This window comes from Drosophila obscura, unplaced genomic scaffold, assembly GCF_018151105.1.
Source record: "Drosophila obscura isolate BZ-5 IFL unplaced genomic scaffold, ASM1815110v1 contig_14, whole genome shotgun sequence".
Lineage (NCBI taxonomy): Eukaryota > Metazoa > Arthropoda > Insecta > Diptera > Drosophilidae > Drosophila > Drosophila obscura.
This window is the reverse complement of record NW_024542724.1, coordinates 1,129,597-1,151,771: the sequence shown is the minus strand read 5'-3', so window position 1 is coordinate 1,151,771 and position 22,175 is coordinate 1,129,597. Positions and strand designations below refer to the sequence as shown.

Sequence of the window (22,175 nt, the reverse complement as noted above, 5' to 3'; positions counted from 1 at the left end):
TGGAGCACCACATAGATCTCGAAAACTATTAGAAATACAGAAATCACATTTTCAATTGCATGTTCTAAAAATATTTCTATTATTCTTTATTCTAACATCCGTAGAAATTCGTTAAAATTATGTACCAAACTCCTGTATATCCATGAAGTCCTCCACTGTGCCCTGGGTATCTCATTGTCGTGGTACTCGTACTTTTGTTTTTTTTTTTGCTGCTTCCTCTGTGTTTTTCCAAATTTATGGCATATTCCCAATAGGTTTGATTTTGGCCCAAGTTAAATAAAACCTTTGTCGCCTTCGCCTTCGGTCTCTGCCTCTCTCTCTCTCTCTCTCTCTCTCTCTCTCTTTCTCTATTCTCTTGCCAAAATGTATTAAGAAACCTGTCTGCTCTCTGTCTTTCCACTCCGGCAATTAATTTGAGCCCTCTACTCTCCATGGCAATTGTGTGCAGCTTTTATTATTTGATATACGTTGATCAAAAATTCAAAAATTTCAATGAAAAATGTATGGATAGAATTTTATTGAAATTGACTTAAGGAAAATATATTTATATATATTATTTTCATACTTTTCATAGCTGCCAGGTATTTATGTTAAGAAAAATCATTGCAATATTTTCTCACTATGTATATTTTATATATTTATGAATATTTGGTATATATTTTTGAGTAGGTTTAATTGATTTTGTTGATTTTGGTAGATGGGAAATTTAACTACGCGGTTGAAACTAGATATTGATATTATTGATAGTTTAATAAAAATATTTTTGTTGAAGCCAATATGGAACAATATGTTAAATATTCAATGGATAGAATAGGACGAACATTTTTAGGCAATAAAATTCAAGGGAAAATCCTGAAAATTTTTCATTATGGAGTAAAAAATGCAAAACATAAAATACATTGAAAAGAAAGGATAGAAATATCAAAACAATCTACCTTACAATACAAACATCATAATAAATCCCCAAAAATCTATGAAAAAATTAACATCTTGAATATGTAATTGAAAGCCCATATATTTCCCTGCAAAAAATTACTATGCTAAATAAGTAATTGAAAACCACTCTGGGACACAATTTTTCACACTTTTCCTGCCATTGAATCATTCAAAATTTACAACAATAATATTTATCCAGCGTAACTTAAAATTTAACAGAAATTGTGTATGTAAAAAATTTGAATATTGATGATATTTTTTTATTTGGGCTACATAATACCCAAAACAAAGATATACATTTATAGTATAGCAAAAAATATAGGTATTTATTTCTATATATATATTTACATATGTACATATGGGGCAACTAAAGTCAATTGCCAGAAAGCAGGGAATATTCTTTACAATTGCAAATATTTGAACGACTATTTTTGCATAAATGAAATCAAAAATTGTAACACAGAAAATTATAGCAAACAAATGGCGAGCTTGTACATACATACATATACATACATATGTATAGATTTTTCTGGGGCAGAAAAAAGTTCAGTTCCCGATTGATTGACAGTCAAATTAGCGGCAAACAAATGGCGAGAAGCCATGGCAAATAATTTATAGAATTGCGCGATGCATACACGATGTATAAATGTATGTATATGATGTGTATATATTGTACGGCTATATGGCATATCAATCAAATAAATTATGGAATTGTGTAAGGAAAATTACGGCAAATGGGCGAAATGGGCAATCCAATAGATGCAAATCAATAGGGATACATTAAGGGGGGGCATGGGCACATGTGCAGCAGACAATCATCATTCACTCGTTCGCTCAGTCACTCAGTCAGTCAATCAAATGTTGCGCATTAGGATGGTTCCGGGGAGGTGATGCCGGTCCCTCAAACAGCCTCAAGTGGCATAAACAAGCCAGAAGCTCTCTTTCCCTATCGGAATTGGCGCCGGCGTCGCGGCAACCTAATTTTCCAATATACTCGTACTCGTATTCGTACTCCCGTCGAACTCTTTTCGGCCTTCTACCTACTGGCGCTGTATCAAATATGGCAATCATATGCTGCCGCTACCATCGAATCGAATGTTTACACTGCGCCGGGGCTTTCTATGGGCCATTGGGGCATGGTGAGGAGATGTGGCACACGCATCATCACTCATACGTCACGTCGGCTGACTTGTATATCAATTTGGGTGGGATGGGATAGCACGTGAAACGGGCGGAGGTAAATGTATGGGGGGATCCTAATAAAAAATACAAATGAAAACTCATAGATGATGGATTCGAATGACGAATGACAAATGCTCTATGGAAGTGGTTGAGGGGACAGCACTCAACAGTTTTGAATAATTGAATGAGTAGGAATACGAAATTAGTTGAATTAATAAATGCTAAAGATATTTATCTTAAGCGGACTTGACATGTTCAGCTCCAACTTGATTAAATATCGGATGACATTAAAGTTAGTTCGGATTGGCTAAATTTTGGAATTGTTTTGATTCAGAAAAGGATCTATTGAATACCTTCAATATTACCATGGGTTGATCATCAATGATTTCTTTTCGCTTTGTCCTATCTATGATCCGTGAGTAATCCTCGTCCCTCACTCGGAAAACACTATTTGCGTTATTTGGCATCCAGTGGGACAACTGTGGACAAGCTTTGTTCTTGTGAGACGCATAATTCAGAACAATATTCTCTTGCATTTCGTCATGTCCTGTTTTCTATTCAGAAAACTCTTCCACTTCCTGGTGGCACAGCTATCATACTTAATCTATAGAGTATACATACGGGCATGCAGAAGTACGTGCCTCATGCCTCATGGCTCAATTCAATTGCAACCCAATTGACGTTTGCATAAATATTCTCTCTCAGTTTTGCCTTTTTTTTTATGGCGTTCTTTGCCGCTGGTGCTGGGTGCTGCTTCCACTCTTAATCGTACGAATACGTACTGCTGCTTGCTGCTGCCCTCGGCCAGAGTTTGCACAGTTTATAAATTTTGTAAGTTTCCCTCAGACCCCATCCTTTTGGATACCATACCCATACCCATTCCCCGTCCCCATTGTTTTGGGGGGCTATGCCTGTTGATTTTTTATGGCACTCGATGCGTGTTGTTCTTTAGCACAAAATAAACAAATTAAACCGAACAAAATGCTTCTTTTTGTTGTTTATAAATTTTCCTCATTCTCAGTACTATTATTCTTCTTTCTGGCTGTTGCTGCTGCTGTTGTTGTTGTTTTTGCTGCTGTTGTCGGTTTATTGGATGACTTGAGATTTCACATTTGCCGTAGGACCCGCCTCTGTTTTGTTTATGGACTTTTGAAATCGATTTGGCAACGCCACAAGTGGGCGTGATCCCTGTCCCCAGATCCCCCTTTCCAACATCCAAAAGAATCCCAATAGTTCTATAAAAATAGAATTTCTCATTGCAATGGAATTCCCTCGCAAGGCTTCATGCTACATTCACATATATTTTGCGTTATTTATTCGATTTGACTTATTAATTAATTCCCATCATCATCATTTTATTTTGGGTAATTTTTTGATTGGCTCCACACACATTTTTGTTTGGGCAACTTGATCTGCCTTCAATCAAGTCAAGTGCTTCTGTGCGTTTGAATCAAATTAGTGCGATTATGGGCTTATATTTATGAATATTTGTCGGCCATCATTTGGGCAAGGGCCTCATAAAAGTGTAAAATGAGTTGGTTGAATGGGTGGTGTAGCAGCTTGGGTTTTTTTTTTTTTTTCATTATTATTAGATAGTATTTAGATATTTGATAGGATTAAGTAGTCAGGTCAATTCAAATAGAGATATGGGCTTTTCAAAGACAATTAGCTACTATTAAATTAAGATTTGAATACTGTCATGACTGCTAAACAATAAAAGAACTCTTACTGCTTGCGAAAGTTAAGTCCCTCTACTGATATAGATCTTCTGAATAACTCCCTCAAGTACGAAATATTTTATTAAGTATATTAATGCAGACCCAAGGCGAGAGATACATGCATATGTAAAATGTAGCGTCTTGTTTGTGTCAAGACTATGTCTTTTTTCTTTGATGAAAAAAGTCTTCTGAAGGGTATACGTTCTAATTTCAATTAAAATCCATTATAACTATTAAATCTACCATTAGGTTTCAATTTGAAAACTGTGAAAAATAAATAAATAATTTAGATTACTGGCCCCAAAAGAATTTCACATCTGAATAAATCAAGTAGTGTGAATTCATAATCCATCACCTATTAAATACTTTTTTCATCCCGAATTTTTTCAAGCATACATTGAACATTATTGGCTTTTCGAACTATTTCTCAGTTACCAAACTATTACCCTGATCCCTGATAAATGGCTCCATTGAACCCTAACCAACCTAACCCCGTAGCCCCATACTCGCCAGCGCGCATTCACTTTCCCTTTCCACAAAGACTTGCAGGTGTTTTATTTTACCTGCTGAATAATTTTTGAATTTTTGCACTCGTAATTGAAACATTTTTGTGCTGCCTCAGAGGCGAAGAGTACACCACACGTCCCCTCATCATGCAGTTACATGGCCAAAAACCAAAATTCAATTACCTCAATACGCTTCGGGCCATGACATTGTAACCTGAGCTGAAGAAGCACGGACAATGCTGGGGGTGTGATGTGGTGTGGTACGTATGAAAAGCGAGCGCAAAGAACAAAACATTTTCCTTTGCCATATGCTAGACGCTCATCATTCAGTTGGCAAGGACAGAGGGCAGGTGAGGAAAAGTCAATCACTCAAGAAGGAGCTGTAATTGATAACTTTTCAATTTTCCATAGCCAAAATGTAGCCAGGGGGGGGGGGATGGGCTACTGTCCTTGGCAACATTTCATTTTCCCCAGGATATTTACACATTTCCAGAGAGAGAGAGAGAGAGAGAAAGAAATAAAAATGAACCACATGAACAAAAAAAAAAAACAGAAGTAAAGTTTCCATTATTTTAGTGACTGTCCCCATGGCACTTGTGGGGCTGCTGCCAGCTGCCCTTTTGTCTTCTGTCCATTTGTCACTATGGGTCGAAAGAGACCCCAAAGCGAAGGAGGAGAGTAGGTATCATATGATTTCCTCATTGTGTAAAAATTTCAATTCATTTTTCAATAAATTTGACTTCTAATTACAGTCTAGGGGGAAGTCGAGTGTGTGGGCGGTGGGGCATTCCCCAGAGTGTGCGTCTATCTACTCATTCATTCGATTACACTTTTCCGCCACTTAACGACAGAATTATGCAAATGAAGTTGCCAAAACACGCGAGCCATGCGAGATCGTAGCTCTGCGATACAACGAATTGGGATTGCCCTTTGGAGGGTAGACAATTAAGCGGAATTAATGAGGAAAGTTGATACAATAAAGCAGAGAGAGAAACACAAATGAATCGAATGATAACTAATGAATTGAATAACAAATAAATTGTAAAAATAATCCGTATATGTAGCTCTTCCTTGTTTCAGTCTTGATCTTGTTTCGCATTCTAATTGGTTTGACTATTTGGTTTCCTTAGGGTTTCCCGAAACAAATTTCTTTGACCTCAATCCCCCCATGTACTGCGAATGAAGACTTCTCACCTGGCTCAAGTTATTTAGGGCTCTCGCCAGGACCCAGCTCAGTGAGAGGGTATCGCTGACAGGCTGACATACGAGACCAGCAGCGCCACCCCAAGGAAACCCAACAACAGGCTGGGGACTCGTCGTCTCAGTCACTTGTGACTGTATCGCATTTGCTTTGAAATTAGTTTGCTGCCAACGAAAAAAAAAAAAAAAAAAAAACTGATACGGAAAATAAACGTGAACAAGAAAGAGAAGGCAACGAAACGAAAGTTAGGGAAAATGAGACGTGTGTGACGATGTTAGGACTCGTGCACCTGCCGTGGAGTGGGGTACGACAAAGAGGTGGGGAAGAAGGATAGACAGCGAGAGGCAGTGGTGTTGCCTATGGCAGTGAGTCCTTGTTGACTTGTTTCAGATACAAACAGATACAAGGCTCGAGCATAGACAGATACAAAAAAAAAAAACAAAATACACGAATACAAGTCACATTATGGGAATAGTGTGGGTGGAAGTTTACATCTGTCAGGTGGGATATTGCATGCAAACACTTTCTGACAATCATTCCCGGGCTCTTCGTTCTCCGGTCTACGGTCTCCGGTCTCCGCTCTACTCGTATTCTATTCTATTCAAAATGCGACGACGTCCACACACCACAAAATGTCTTTTCTTTTGTCAATCAGAGCATTTCATTGGCCCACATCCATGTGATATAAATATGAGTACGAGTAGAACAAACGAGCATGTCACAAAAGTTGGAAAGTTTAAGGGGGGGTCGGAGGGGCTCACATATGTACAGTAATTGCTTGGCGAAATGCTCCAAATTGCAATCGGATGCCAGCTGTAATGGAAAATGCATGCTGGTCTGTGTTCTGTGTTCCGTGCCCTGAAATCCGTATAAAGTTTCCCCATTATGGCAGGAGAGTTTGCTCCCATTAAAGTTGAGAGTCGTTTTACTGCAAGATGAAACCCAAAACGGAGTAAAGATATTTCCAATAGATGACATCAGTCGTTTCAATGCCAAATATATTTTCAAGTTCTGCTCTCCAATGCCGATTCATTCATCATCTCTCCCTGACTGCTCATCTTCAGTCAATTGATCAAATCCAGAGCTCTGCTCTCCATACGGGGGAGAGACCTTCAATTATCTATCAATTAGAGACACATAAGACCAGGGCCTATCCCAGTCTTTCCATTTGGAACGCAAATTATTCATGATTTCCATGGAATCCCCTCACAAGAACAAAGAGAACAGAAACGAAAAAAAAAAAAAAAAAAAAAATGGTAATCCCAAAAGAAAGCAAAGAAGATAAATGACCAACAATTAGTCACACCTACGATGACAATCATTGAACGATTTTCGAATTCAATGGGGTGTGTGGTGGTAGGGCGGGGGGGGATATGTTCCACCTATGGATGGACAAAAGTTGAATTCCAATTCAAATGCAGTCGAGCCTTGGGGGGGACAATGGGTCCGGTCCGGTCCGGTCAGGTCAGGCAGGCCACACTAATGAACATTTTCGATGGCACACACAAAAACAAAACTTTCAATTCGAGCTTAATTGTGCTTCAGGCAGGGCTCGTAGAGAGGGGGCGGGGAGTACCGATTACAGCAGGGACTGCCAGTACCAGAGGGGGATGGTATGCCAAAATGCAGGCTCATGTGTAGTTTTGATTAGCGTCAGGTGCCATGTCAAACAGCAATTTGTGGCCCAACAAATTGTTCTATCATACTCCCCACCCAGAAATGGCATTTGAATGATGACAACGAATCGGTGACTGCTGATGGGTAACAGGTAACAGATCACAGGTGACAGGTGGCGCCTCTTCCGCTCCCCCCCCCCACACACACTTGTTGTCTTTCGGGGTTGGGCACCATGGCACCACACCCCCAGAGCAGAACAGAACAGACCCTTGCACAGACCCGACCATGGAAATGTCTCTATTGTGCTCAACCAAACAAGCAAACAAATTACTTCTGTCTACCTCTGATGACTCAGAGGCGTGTCAGACTCCCCCCACCCCTCTCCAATATACCACTATATTTTTATTTCCATTTCATTTACCTATTGTTTTTCTTGCCATTGCAGAGAATCGTTGAGAAAGAAGTAGAGGAACAGCCGCAATCAAAATGTTTGGCCAACTCAATTTGCTGGCCGCTCTGTTCGTCATCGGCACATTGAAAGGTGAGTGCGAATCGAACCAAAACTGTCTGGTCATCTATATATCTGTACATTTGTACATACATATGTATACTCGTATAAACTCTCTACACCATACCATACTCTCTGACCAAATGTTACCCAATTATGCAGACTTCATTTGTCAACGTTTTTGGCGAATATTCAAATATGAAATTTCACACTCTGCCTGACATTTCGCAGGCAGGCATGCTGTTTGCTACGGGATACGGGAGATACGGGAGATACGGAGGCAACTCTGACCGCAGCCAGGCGCCAGGCTCATGGCGTGCCTCATAAATTAATTTACACTTGAAACTGCCCAAGCCAGCAACAACAACAACACACAACAACAAACAATAGCAAAGCAAAAAAAAAACATCAAGCGAGGCAGTGGCAGTGGCACCAACAAAAATAAAAGTGTTTTGTTGCAACAACAACAAAAGCAGCAGCAGCAGCAACGAAATTGAATGCTTTATGCCACCCATGGTGCAGTGGCATTGCAAAATTGCAGTTTAGAGTTTTCCCGGGAAAGGGAAGAGGCTGCTGTTTACGAGAGGGAAACCGAGTGCCGTGTACACTGTACAGTGGGAAAGATCAGATGATCAGGAGCTCAGAGTTACTGTAGGATATAAAATATTCCGATTCGAGTTGTGAACTTGCTAATTAGCAATCCATTCCGTAGTTGGAAATAACTTTAGTAGTTTAGTGTTTTGGTTTTTTTTGAGGATTATACAGACGAATTTTGAAGCACTTGGTGCTTAAATTGTCCAATAGATCTGATGCGCAAGCAGGTTCCAGAAGTTGGAGTACTTAAAGGTAAAATATGGTATTTTCTACCCCAAAGAAAACAAAACTTTGGGTGCCATAACCTCAGCCTCCTCTTCCGGATCGCGCTTTTGAGAAAGATCATCTTTTGGATGAAAAAAACAACAAACATAGCGGAACCGGGACCACCCTCTAAGAGTGCCCCCGTAGCCAGATCCCCACTGCGGTCATTATCAGCCATGAGTGTGCAACGCGGGAGCTACGCGTCTGTTTAATTGAAATTGACGCTTACTGCGTTTACTTTATTCGCGCATGCATTTGTTTATTAACAATTCCCTAAAAAAAGAGTACAAGAAAGGGGAAGGGATGGCATGGAGAGAAGAACAGAAGAAGACCGAGAAAATGGGAATTTATTGAGGGTAGTCAGGGAAGCTGAGCAAATTGCTCTGCGACGGCACTTTGTCGACTGTCGTAATAATTCTGTTGCAATTGAAATAAATTAAATTGCATGCGGAGCCATTGTCGCTGTCGTCGTCGTCGTCGTCGTCGACGCCGTCGCCTGTTTTCCCCCGTTATTTGTGTGCGCTTTTGTCAAGCGGAATTCTGTGTGTGTCGGTGTGCCTGCGCGCTTGGCATCCACATTCGAAATCCATGGCCCCCAGGCCCCCAGGCCACCCAACACCCCGCGTCACATCCCTTCCGAATGCAGATGCACTAAACCACAACCACCAAACCCAAACCCGAACCCGAACCCTAACCCGAGCCCCGGCAAAGTCATCACATCTCGTGATGTGCACATGTCACTGCGGCATTTGTTTAATTAACAAAAACGGGCCGGGCCCCCCTGTTCTGTTCTGTTGCTGCTGTTCCTGCTGTTGCTGCTCCTCTGCTGATGGTGCAGCTCTGTGGATTGTGGGTGCTAAGTGGTGGCCAGGCTGTAGCCCCCATTCCTCCCTCACTCCAACACTCAGCCAAAAAAGCCTTGCGGTTGTCAGTCATCGTTTGTCTTTGTAATTTGTGCCCTGATGAGTTATACTTTCCGAGTGCGTACGCGTACGCGTAGTACTATGTCTGTCTGTCCGCCCCGACTGATTAATGTGGGAGTGTGTGCTTGTGGATCATGTGTGTGTGTGTGGAAGATGAAACTGTGAACTTTTGTTTATGAGAAAAGACAAATAAAACACTAATTTACTGCTGTGTAAATGTAAAAGGAATAGCTTTCCACTTATGCGTGCTCCTGGGATTTTGAGAGATGATATCAATATTTAGTCGTTTTATAATTATAAATAAATAAATTTATAACTTATTATTATAAATTATATTGATAGTCGATTCATTATGGATTGTCTGGGGGGATAGCTGTGTGGACTCCAGGTGGAGCATAATCCAAAAAAACTTAAAATTGATATTATTGGAGTCCAAGTGGAACGCAAGTGGAGCGCAAGAGTCTCCGAAGGACAATTTTTAAATAAAAATGAAAACTATATTGTGTGGAACACATACTCCATGTCGAACGTATTCATTATCTTAAATATCAAATCGATATTCCACATATGTGGATGATCTTTGTAGAACCTGTTAGATTTCCAAATTTTCAACAAATGTTCGAGAAAAAAAAAACACAAATCAGCATTGCGTTAAGGTCACACAACCAAAACTTTCCCAATAAAATGTTGAACAAAACTTAAGCCAAAGCAACAACCGCAGCACAAAAACAATTTGAAGAGTAAGAAAAACGGAAATGAAAACTGTTGCTGACATTTTCCAAGAAGGCCAAGAATGAGAAGGAAGACGAATTTAAGCAAGAATGGAAAAACATAGAGAAACATTAATCATTTAATTTGATAAGCTATGAACGAAGTTTCCGATAATCTTTTTACGTGCAGCCACAACAAGGGGAACAGAACCCATAGAGGGTTCGACATGCTCTTCGTCTTCGTATTAGTATTCTTGTTCGACTTTAACTTTGTCTGGGTCTGGAGTTTTCGGTGTTTGTGTTGGGGATTGGGTTGTTTTTGGAGCTGGGGTTGAGGGTTGGTGGTTGGGGGTTGGCTTGGGTGTGCTATTGACGCATTGCATGCAATTTCAATTGATTATGCTACGCTTGAGGGGGTTTTGGCTTTGCTGGCGCACTGCTGCTCGGGCTAAAAAGATGAGAGACAGCTGGAAAGAAAAACTACTTTTGGCTTTCACTTCACTTGCAGACAAGGGCAGTGGCAGCGGCAGCGGCAGCGCAACGGTCGCCCTTCCAGCGAGAGTCGAGGGTTGGCCAAACTTGTCGCATGAAAATGCAATTCAATTGATTTATGTGCTCAATGCAATTACTTGAGAGGCAGCTAAGCGATGGGGGGAAGCGATGTAAAGCCAGGCAGCAGGCAGCACCGGAGCCGGAGCCGGAGCCTGGCTGCGTGCCGGGTGCCAATAAAAATCCAAGTTGCCCCTGCAACTGACAGCCGCATAAATTGCTGCCCCCCAGCCCTAGTCGCAGCCACAATTCCTATGGCAATGGCAATGGCAACCCTAGACACCTTGTCACTAGGTGCGAAAATACTCACCCCTGCTCTCTCGACCGAAATTAAACAGCCCAAGTCAATGGGCGTTTCTGGTGCCGCCCAATTAAATTTATTGCCAACTCTTTTGTGCCTGCAAAATTGTTTTTAATTGTCCTTGGCAATTAAAAACACGCCCAGCAGCCAGATAATGTGGAAGCACCCCCCAACCACCCGATCAGACCGCGTCAGAAATTACTTAAGCAAGTCGTGTACGCTGGATAAACACAAAATTAAAGCAGATAAACTCGTGGGGATTTTGTGGTCTGCGTGAAAGAGTAAGAGTGGGATAAGACAGCGCGTAAAGTTTGGAAATTAAACGTAGAATGGTTCACCATCCACTTCCCCAATTGTTCAAGCAAAAAACATTTAACATGAATGTAGATTAGGCTTAGGTAAATGATATATTTACTCATAGGACTCATTTATTTTGCTTCCATTTCAGCATCATTATTCTGCTTCAGTGAAGCAAAAAAAAAAATGTCTTCCCGTCAAGAATATTGTTCCCATCTCGATTGTCTTTATGTATTTCAACTGATTGTATTCCACATTTTTCTAATAAAATTCTGTAATCTTTGACACAATTCATCAACATCAAAAAGAAATATTTGACATTTTAATAGCGTACTTTTAATGCTCAATATTTCAATAAAACCATAAAATAAATGTAATAAATGTTCAATATGCATTAAATGCTTTTGATTAGCAAATGTTGGTGATTAAAATCCACAACCTTAAATACTTCTCAACGTGACACAACGTAGTCGGAACGATCTATACTACTGTGTCTATTACTAATACTATTTCCACTTACTGTACAACACTAGTGCGTCAAGCCGTCAGATATCGAAGCTCATTTAGTGACTTCCTTTGTAATCTTTCCGTCTTACAAACTCATCTATAAAATGTCCATTCAATGCACTTAATTTCCTTCTCTCCCATACCCTGAGGAGAAAGTTTAGCGCTTTGCAAAATAGAATGATTTTATGAGGAATGAATGGCTAGGAAATATATATACTACCTGAAAGCCGCTTCAGCTTCATCAGCCTGCAGCCGAAACCAATGAAAATCTTTATCCTTTTATTCTGCATTTTTCCTGTTTTCGTTTCCGTTTTTTTTTGTGTTCCTCCGTGGACTATCCTTAAAAGATGCAAAGTAACTTCTGTCCGAAACCAATGTTGCCACATCTTGAGGCACTTTTTTAAGCCACTTGCAGCCGGTCGTCTAGCTTCCTTTCGCTATCTTACCATCGAATTTTTTTCAGTTTTCCCCCCGGCTTTTCATCCATTTTTCTCTTTGCATAGGAAAATCCACAAAATCGACATAATGCAATTTCATCTTGGTTCTGTTTTTTCCCCTGTTCTTTCCCATCTGCTGCTGGTCTTTTCTTTTTTATTATCTTTATTAAAGTGCGTTTTTTTTGGCGGGCGAATGATGCGGAGTTGCAGTGAAAGTTCCTCGGAAAGAAAGCTCCACCCGCAGACGGACAATGTTTTTAACAATCAGTGGAAAAGTTCTGAAGTTGGCTCAATTTTTCACTTGAAGTCTTCTGTTTTCTTTTCTTTTTTTTAACAAAAAAAGCTTTTTTGATGTTTTTTTTTTGTCAAGAAATTTAAAGTTGCTTGAGGACACGTTTTATATGAAATATTTTTTTTTAACTCTTGCAGTTTTACGAGACAGAAATTGCTGTTGCAGAGAAGTATTTTAATTCAATTCTCAAACAAACTAAATCCACCTTTATCTCTGTATCAAGTCTCTATTAGACTTTAGTTCTATTAAACTTAAATTTATTTTTTTTTTCAGTAAATCTTTACCTTTCCACTCTTTAAATCCTACTAGATTTTTCTGTGGGAATTCTACTTGTCATTTCCCTGGGCGACTGATTTCGGCTTTGGTTTCTGGTTACATCGAAAAATCTACAAATCGAACTCATAAATCAAACTTTGCTCTACATATTTTTTCCCCTCTTTTGCTATCGCTGACTCCCTATCTGGCTTTCCTATTCATCTCTCGCTCCATCTCTCTCTCTCTATCAGTCACTGCGCCCCTCTGAATCTCCACCACTCTAAATATTTCACTCACTTTCCTCACATTTTATTCAAATTCAACGTGTTGCTTTATCCAACCTGCACATCGCTCATAACTTTGCCTCTTTCCATTTGCCGCTCTCTGAACCATCCATCCTCTGGTGGCTGGTCTGGTTCTGGTCTGGTTCTGTCCTGGCCCTGGTCTACCCCCCCTTCTGGCCTGGCCTAGAACAAGCAAACACCAGTCGACGAGTTATGCAAAAAAATAATCAAAACAAAACCAAATCTTCTTTGCAGGGAATTTATTTTTTTTGATATAAATTCCATTTTGGCGCGGAATTTTTGTGCGAGGAGCCCGGCATTGTGGGGTGTGATGTGTAGGGGGAGGAGAATGTATCCAGAGCTTTGATGAAAAGAGGGAAATGGGAACTTTTCTGATCTACTAAGCCAATTTTAAAGTGTAGCTAAAAATTGTGATGGAGTAAGCCAGGGTATGGAAAATACAAAGAAGAGAAAATGGCGTGATAGAAATCCTTCCCTGAGACATGTGATAAATATTCGAAAATTCATTTACAAATTACTTGGAATAATTCTTACCCTTATTTTTAACGAGGTATCTTCTGGGTCTATTCACAATCGGCTATCTTCCTGCCATATTTATTTACCTTCTCTGTGATTATTATTTCATTTGGCTTCTGCGTGGAGGCCCTGTGCTCTGTGCGATTCCCCTTTTTCATAATTCTTGGCGACTTTGTTTGTTTTAATTGTGTGTGATGGTGGGAGCGGTGGGTTGGGGGGTGTACTGGGCGTACATGTGGGGCACATTTCCACGTTTCACGCTCCATGGAACGTGTGGCAAATTGATTAGCATTTAAATTGCTTGCAAAATGTGTGGCACAAACAGCAAAAGCAACAGAAACAGAAACACAGCAGCAGCAGCAGCGGCACCAGCAACGAAAAATTAAGCCATAAAGCTGAATGCAGACCAGAAACGCTGTCTCCCGCTCTCTCTCTCTGTCTCTGTTTTTCTCTGGCATATGGCTTGGGGCAAGGGGTATCACCCACTGTCTCCCCTACCCCTCCTACTACTGAATGCCCCATTTGGATTCCCATTGCTGCAATGAATTGCAAATAACGCATTGACCGCACTGCACCTTTGCCGCCACCTTTTGCGGACAACTCGGGGTGAACCTCAATCCCATATTCCAGGTGTGTGTGCGATATCTGTCTCTCCCTCGGACTGTGCCCCCATACCCCATACCCCATACCTCTTTTCCGCACTCTGTTTGTGCCGCATGCTGCTGCTGCCATCGTACAACAGCAACGTAAATGGCAGCAACAGCAACAGCGGCCACATGCAACGCGCTTACCGCCAAAAACAGAAAACTTCTACAACCAAAAAATAAAAATAAAGAGAAAAACCTACAACAAAATGCTGTAACAACACCAACAATGGGAAAAAAGGAGCCCAGAAAAAAAGCAAAAAAAAAAAGAGTGCACAACACGAGCATAAAATTTTTCATGAATTTGTAATTTATGTGCTAAAATGTTATCGTTGTTATCGCTCCTTTTGTGTTGGTGTGAGTGTGAGTGGGAGGTGAATTTGTGTGTGTGAAGGAATTGTTGTTGCTGTTCCTGTTGTAATTGTTATATACCCTCGAAGAGGATATTATGATTTACAGAGAGTGCAGTATTTGCCTACGATTTCCAAACAAAGGTCGATAATAGAGTTTATATGGCTGCAGAATAAATTCCATGCACGGAAAGGATCAGTCAAATTATCAGAATCTAATGTTAATTGAAATTTTGGTTAACTTTACATCTTTCTTTCTTTGACACCAAGAAATGTATATCTAGATAAATTAAGTACTAATATATTATTAAATTGCAATCGGAACAATCAGCCAAGAGATACTAGACTATAGCTGCAATAAGAAATAACCGATCTGAGAGAGTATTTAGAGCTTCAACCTTACGTTTTTGTTCCTCTTGTGACTGCCGTTGCTGCTGTTGTTAAAAGTTGTTGGCCAACGAATTGTTGAGTACTTTCGGTTAGCATCAATGGAATGGTGAGTAGTGGTAGCAGAAGAGATGGTAGAAGGGTCTTCGGGATACGGGGAATAGGTTATTGGATAGGGCTACTAGAGCAGACAGAGATTGCTTGTACAGCTGTGAAATGTACCAAAAAATATTCTCAAAACAAACAATAAAGTCGAATTTTTAAGAAAATGTATAAGGTTGTTGGTTATTGCTGGAAAAATGTTTTAAAAATATTTTTATTTAATTAACAAAATAGTTTGGACTTACAAAAAAAAAATAAAGCAAGTTTCTGCCATTTTATTGGAATATTTTTCAGAGCTTATCAGGGTATTTTGGATTTAAATTGTTGGCCAAATATCAGTTCAATTTGTAAACATAAAATCTCTCTGAATGCACTCATGAGTGCTGTTTGTATTGCATTTCCTCTTGCTTAAGATTGCATCCAAGCGTTGCCCATTCATTAGTGTTTTAATTCTGCATTGTTTTCCAATTCTAATTGCATTCATGAGTTTATTTTTCCTATGCAACCATTTCGTATTATGAGTTCTGGCAGAAATTCTTCTTTTTTTTCTTCATTTACACACATGGCCGAATGTCATTTTGATTTATCAATAATTTTTGTTCCATTATTGCACTAATTAAATATTCACACATATTCTTTTAAGATTGTTTTCCACATTATTTCCAGGAATTCCTTTCATCTTCGCTCTGTTTTTCGCTCTCGCTTTCGCGTTGGGTCTTTTCGTCTTTCATGTTTCCTTTTAAAAATTTCATAACCAATATCGATGACAACGACCTCCTTCTCCGCCAGCTCCAGCGACAGCTGCGGTTCGTTTTTAATATGACAAAAACAACAGCGAGCCGAGGCAACAACAACAACATGCCAAAAGAACAACAAACAAACAGCTCAATTTTGCTACTGAGGAAATTTCGCTTTTACTTATGGCTTCTGTTGTTGCTGTTGCATATGGCAGGCCATCGTTAAATCGCGGACAAATGTCCGTATTCCTACCCCGACTTACGCGCCACTCCTCCCCCTCTGGCTGGGCACAGGACTATGACGTGGCCACTGATGAGACGCCAGTTGTCCAGCCGCAAAACATTCAATTGAATCACCCTAACGACAGCAACAGCAACAGCAAAGTGCTCTCTAAATGCCCCTTCGTTCCCACATGCGGGTTAAGGAAGAGTGTGCAGAGGAGTGGATTGGAGTGGGGGTGGGAGGAGTGACCATTGCAGTATCTCCTCAAAGGTCACCGCCAGAGCTCAGAACTCAGACCTTTTTCCAATGTTTTTATTTGCGTCTGGCCGTGCGCTAAGTAAACCGATGTTCCAGGCATTAAACTTGATAATGAAATTGAAAAATATATAAAAGAGTGTGGGCAAAAAGATGGCAAAGTGTAAAGGGCTTGAAGGGGGAGTCTATAGTCGTGGGCAGATAAATAGATACCCTTTTTGCCATTCTATTCACATTCGATGCTGAATAAACAAATATGTGAGTCATTTAAAGAGGAGAAATCAGTAAGAATATTCCATAAGGAATGATTGGCTGATTGCAGCTAAAAATAAATAATAAAATACAATACAATATTAAAATATTAACTCTCCATCAAATAAGGTTGGATACTTTTATACTTAACTGTGATACATCATATTCCTATATGGATTTCTCTTCTAAATAAAAGTAAAAAGTTTATTTTAGCACCCTCCATAGCACCCTCCATTCCATGTCTTCGTTGTGGGAACTCTAAGCTCCGCCTGCCCCACGGCCTGCAACTCCACGAGCTGCTGCTCCATTGGTTTGCTATTCCTCGCTATGGGTTGCCTTATTTGTTGGCTCAAGGCAACAGATCCATATGTACGTTCGTGCTACATATACATATACATATCCATATCCATTAAGCTGCCGCCGTCAGCTATTCATGTTCGCGCTCATGTCCAGACGTCGCGTCTTTGGGTCCGTACTCCCCTGTTCTCCTGCGCGTTTCTGCCCGTTTTCGTTTCTTTTCTTGCTTTTTTCTGTCATCGGCTTTGTTTCGTTTCGCTTAATGCAGCGCGCGACATGCAAAGCGGTCAATCCACTGGTCCCTTGCTCTTTGGCCCCCAGTTCCAGTGCCAGATCCCGAACCAGCACCAGCACCAGCACGCCGTACTCCCCCTACTCGTGGTGCTCCACTTGGCGTTCCGCTGCCCAATACCCCCCGACTGACCTTATCTTACTTACGTTCGACGACATAATAAAACTCGCTCTGCTTCGCTCTGTTTCTCAGCACATTTTGTGTGCGCTCGTGTTGAATTATATTTTCTCCTCTCGTTTTGGGTCCAGAGAATCGTAAAACATTTTTATAATGCGTTCACGTTTTAGCCAGAAGATCGTTTAGAGGTTTTTCCCTTCCAGATAGCGTCGGGTGGGGGAGGAGGTAGCCCACATTGTAAGCGGTGCATGGACAGTGCGTTTCGGCATTATAAGAGATCGGTTGGTTAGACATGATGAATAAGAAACTAAAAATGATTATTAAATGTCTTTAGGTCCCACATATTTAGGTACTCCCACATATACTTACAGTCATGGCTTCGACTGTACCCATGCGTAGCCTCCATTTGCATTGCGGAGGTGGCTCCAATCTCCATTCAGTCTTACGGCCATCAAATATTGAGCGAGTTTTAAGTGACACTTTACATCAGCACTGACACACGCTCTGTCTTTTCTCTCCTCTCCCTCTCCCTCTCTGACTCTATCTCCCTCTCTGCCACCCGCTGGCATCGCGGTCTCTGTTCAAGTGCAGTTTGCTTGAGGATCGTAAAATGTACTTTTTATGGCTAAAGGCTTTTTAGGAATTGTTTTTTGGTTGCGTTCCCTTTTGGTTTAGATGATGAAAAACTTGTGACTTCGTTTATCGATTGACTAAATTTTATAGCTTTTCCTTAGTTTAAACCATCTCTTCCCCCCATTGCCCCCCTCCGTCACGTAAGTTGATTTTCTTTTGTGTTTTGCTAATGTTTATGCTATAGTTTGCCTGAGGATCGTTTGATCTTTCCCCCATGCCGGGTTGCATCGATGCTCTCGCGTTTTCCTAATTGGAATTCTCGTGGAATCGGTTCCGGTTTCGTCATGGCGTTGAAAACAACGGAAGCGGTGTGGAAACTGCACTTGCAGGTCGCGGCGATGGTGGGTGGTAATTGTGGCAGGGTGTCGGTGTGGTTGGGTTTGGCGGCAAAAGTTCTTTCTGTTGCTGGCGCCTGTCAAGCGGCAACGATATAAATCGGAAGCTTCCTGCAATTTCCGTCATTGACAATATACGGGTTGCATACCCAACCGCTTTCACCCCTTTCTTTCTCCTCAGACAGCCTTCCTCTGTCTATCACTCCTTTGATGCCCTGCCCCTCCCTGTCGCTTCAGGTAAATATGTATTTAGATAAGTGTCACTTATCTTCTAACGAAAAATTCCCATTCTTTCCCAGTTCTGCTTGTTCTCTTCCTCCTGCTCTCACGGAGACACTTCAAACTGACTGCCGCACACGCAATTAATTCTCTTAATTGAAATTGCTCCCCCGACTGCTAGAGGGAGGCAGAGAGAGAGAGAGAGAGGGCTGCCTGCCTCCTGCCCCACCTAATTGGTAGTTACTCTGCCACGGTTAAGGCGCTGTGGGTGTGGCAAGCGGCAGGGGGAGAGGTCAGGGCATACGTATCACTTGCATGCGAAAGTGGCGCCCCAAATGAATGCAACGAGCAGAAGCTGCTGGCATCCACAAAAGAGGAAGAAGAATGGGAATCAAGAGATGGAATGGAAAGGCGAATGAGAAGCATGAGGCGGAATGGAATGGAATGGAGTGGCAGCAAGACTGCGAATCGAGAGATGGGAATCGAGAATGAGAATGCATGAATGAATGAATGAATGAATGAATGAACGAATGAATGGTCATGCCATGGCACAGTGGATGGGGTGGCCTAAGAAGTGAATGCTTACAGAATTTATGCCAAGCACACAATTAAAATAAATATCACAGTTTTTTATGCATATTCCGCCTAACCCACTCATCTCTTTCCCCAACGAATTTGAATTCCAATTAATTTAAAGTCTCTGCTGAAAAGATTTTAATTCGAAAAAATGTTTGCCACATTCCACGGGCAGGCAGCGAGAACATAAAATAAAACCCCTCTGAAGGGGGTAACAGTGATTAAATATTCTGGCGAAGAAACTATAAAATGTTTCCATTTGGGCCATTAAAAAGATACTTCAGGGAATAAACCAAGCCAACGAATTATTTACAACAACTTGGGGATAATTCATTGGAAATATAAAAGAATTTCCCAAGGTATTTCGTACATATTTGATCAAATTAAATTTATTTATGGATTAGCAATTAAATCTTGAGCAATTCTATGGATTTTGGTAGTTCTGTCAGTGAAAGATAATTTTCATAGATTATTTTCTTGGTTTTTCCTGCAATGGTAAATATTTCGCCCATCACAAATGGATTCCATAATTCCCATGTCCTGTTCCACGGTGCCGAAACGTTGGACAAATGAATGAATACATGAATTTCTTGGCAATTTTGATGCAGAGAAAGGGGTGTAGCAGCGGGCGGGCGAGAAAAGTGGCACTGTGTGGAGTGAGAGAGCTGCGGGCCGAAGCGACAAATGCAGTAACTGGAAAATTGCGCGACAATTAAAGATTTTGCGCGCCACCAGCTGGATGAGTTGCAGTAGCAGATAGGGGATGAGAGGCAGGAAGGAGACTAAGAGGCGACCAAGGCGGAGGCGTCACCATCCGCGTCGTCGTTGTCGTCGTCGTTGTCGTTGCCCCAAATGTAAGTCAAGTGAGGCGTAAAGTGCATGCGGGATAGGGGTGAAAGTGTACAAAGGAAAGCCTCTTCATTTTCCATTTCCCCCCCACTTTTGTTCGCACCCTTCTGGGTTCCCCTCCCGCTACCCGCTTGAATATTGTCAACTTGTTGCAGGGCCAGACCCAGACCCACAACCAGACGAGGCCTGTCAGATCGTTCTCTCGCTCTGACTCGCTCACTCTGAAGCGAATGTGACAACTTGGCTGACAAAATGCTAACAAGATGATGTGGCGCAAACTTTTTTTCTGTTCTTTCCCTCTGTGTCCGCGAGTTTTTCACAATTTTCCGCGTGCAACAAGCTGTGCCAACAAATGACCAAATGTCTGGCAAGTGTCGCCACCAAAACCGGAGTGAGATGGAGACGAGGACGACCACCCAAAGTGAACAGGGAGCTGTGTGGTGGGGTGGGGTGGGGTGGGTTGGGGTGTGCTCTGGGATATCTGTCCCACTCTCGAAAGTTTTCCTTCAACAACAATGTTCTTCTCCCTCCCACATTTCTCTCTTTGTCTTTTCCCATATCCATGGTTATTTGAAATACTTTTCCTGCGTACAATTTATGAGCTACAACGCAAAAAAATGGCCCAAACAAATACCTTATACCGTCCACGCGGCGTATGCGCAATTTTTCCCCCTATTTGAGGCCGTAAATCATTCCGGCCAATGCTTGACATCTATGTGTGAGTATGTATCTGTGTGTGTGTGTTTGTGTAGGTGGGCGTTAACCTGCCCCGCTGTGGGCGTGGTGGATGCGTGTGTGTTAATCTTAACAGCGCGACTGCAGTCGTCTCCAGTCTCTGCGATTCTCCAGCTTCTGCCACTGACAGCAGCGGACGGCATTTAGTTTTAATTTATGGCGCATTTGCTCGCTTTATGTTCATTTCTTTCGCTAGATGAAACCGCCACCCTACCGCCCCTCCCGCAAAACTGTTTTGGGGTTACGCCCTCGCCCTCGCGCTGTGATGCAGAGTGTCAGTGCCTGGGGGCACTACTGATGGTGCATTAAAGCAAGGAAATCTCTCTGATCATCTTCATTTTAATCGACTGATAATATTATTAACTGAATCTATCGACTGTTTCATCGGTGTTCGATAATAACATTTATTTCCGCTGGTTGGGAACTATCGTCCCCCTCATAAATCGACCTAATTGTCTCCTCAATTATTGTAGTACAAGCTTAGGTCATCTTAGGTCGCTCCACTATCACAACCACTCGATCCTTAATCCACGTCGCAGTGTTGTTGAACGACACTAAAGCAGACAGAAACAGGAACTACAAGGGAAAACGGGGATAACAGTCATGAAGCATGAGTATTAATTTGGACTATTCAATGTGCCACTTAATGCCAAAGACGTGTCAATTTCATGGCTGACAGGAACCACCCGAGATGATGCCATTCGCCAGAGCTGACATCCGTTGACGATAATTCAGAGGCAGGCACAGGCACAGCCCTGCAGAGGCCTGGGGCCCACTATGGAGGTCTCTTCTGGGGATTAATTACAGCCATCAAAAGTTATTAGACGCAATTATCGCAATGCTGGCAACGTGACGACGATTTGCCACTCCACTTGGATGAGCGGAGTGAATAATCATACACTATCCCAGATGAACTAAGGAAGGCTGACAGTAGCGTCAGGAACCAACAGAATTGACTGCATCTTCAGCGGTTTTTCAGGACATTGTCACAGCAGAAAAAGTAACAATTGCTGCAAAATATGTGACAGCTGCCACAACTTGTAGGAAAGGAGTAGCAAAAGGAGTAGCAAAACCTGTCATACACATCTGCAACAGCAACAAGGCAACAATAAGTACAGTCAGCGATAGTGGGGAGCTATTTAAAGTAGCCCAAAACAATTCTCAATCATCTATAAATGTTGGCAAAGGAGAAAGCAAACATCTATAGACGTTGGCAACAGCTACAACTACGAACAATTGGAGCTATAAAAGCTGCATCAGCAACAACAATTGGAGCGTAATTACCTTTAATTATGGCAGCAGATTTATCATACAACATGCCATGCTTGAGTATTGGCTAACCGAAGTCCAAGAACTCCAAGTAGGCAAGAAATTTATTTAAGTTGTTTGCATTTCGGTTGAGACTCAACAACCGGTGGAAACATCCCACAGCCGAGTGGCATTAACAATCGACACCGCAGCAATTCTACGTTGTGGCAGAGGGAACAGTTTCACTTGCAGCAACAGCAACATCGTCAGAATCTCCATCATCAACGACAATTAAAATGTTCAGCC

The 22,175-nt window shown here is 41.5% G+C and overlaps 1 protein-coding gene across 3 annotated transcripts in view; it reads left to right on the top strand.

Annotated features, from left to right (window-relative positions):
* The window catches only part of LOC111077886, a 123,685-nt gene that overhangs the window by 4,916 nt on the left and 96,594 nt on the right, over positions 1–22,175 (top strand). For all 3 annotated transcript variants that reach the window (XM_041596354.1, XM_041596353.1, XM_041596355.1), the window contains exon 2: positions 7,606–7,701. In XM_041596354.1, coding sequence (XP_041452288.1) covers positions 7,647–7,701 — 55 coding nt within the window. In that variant the 5' untranslated portion in view covers positions 7,606–7,646. The remainder of the gene's footprint in view (positions 1–7,605; positions 7,702–22,175) is intronic.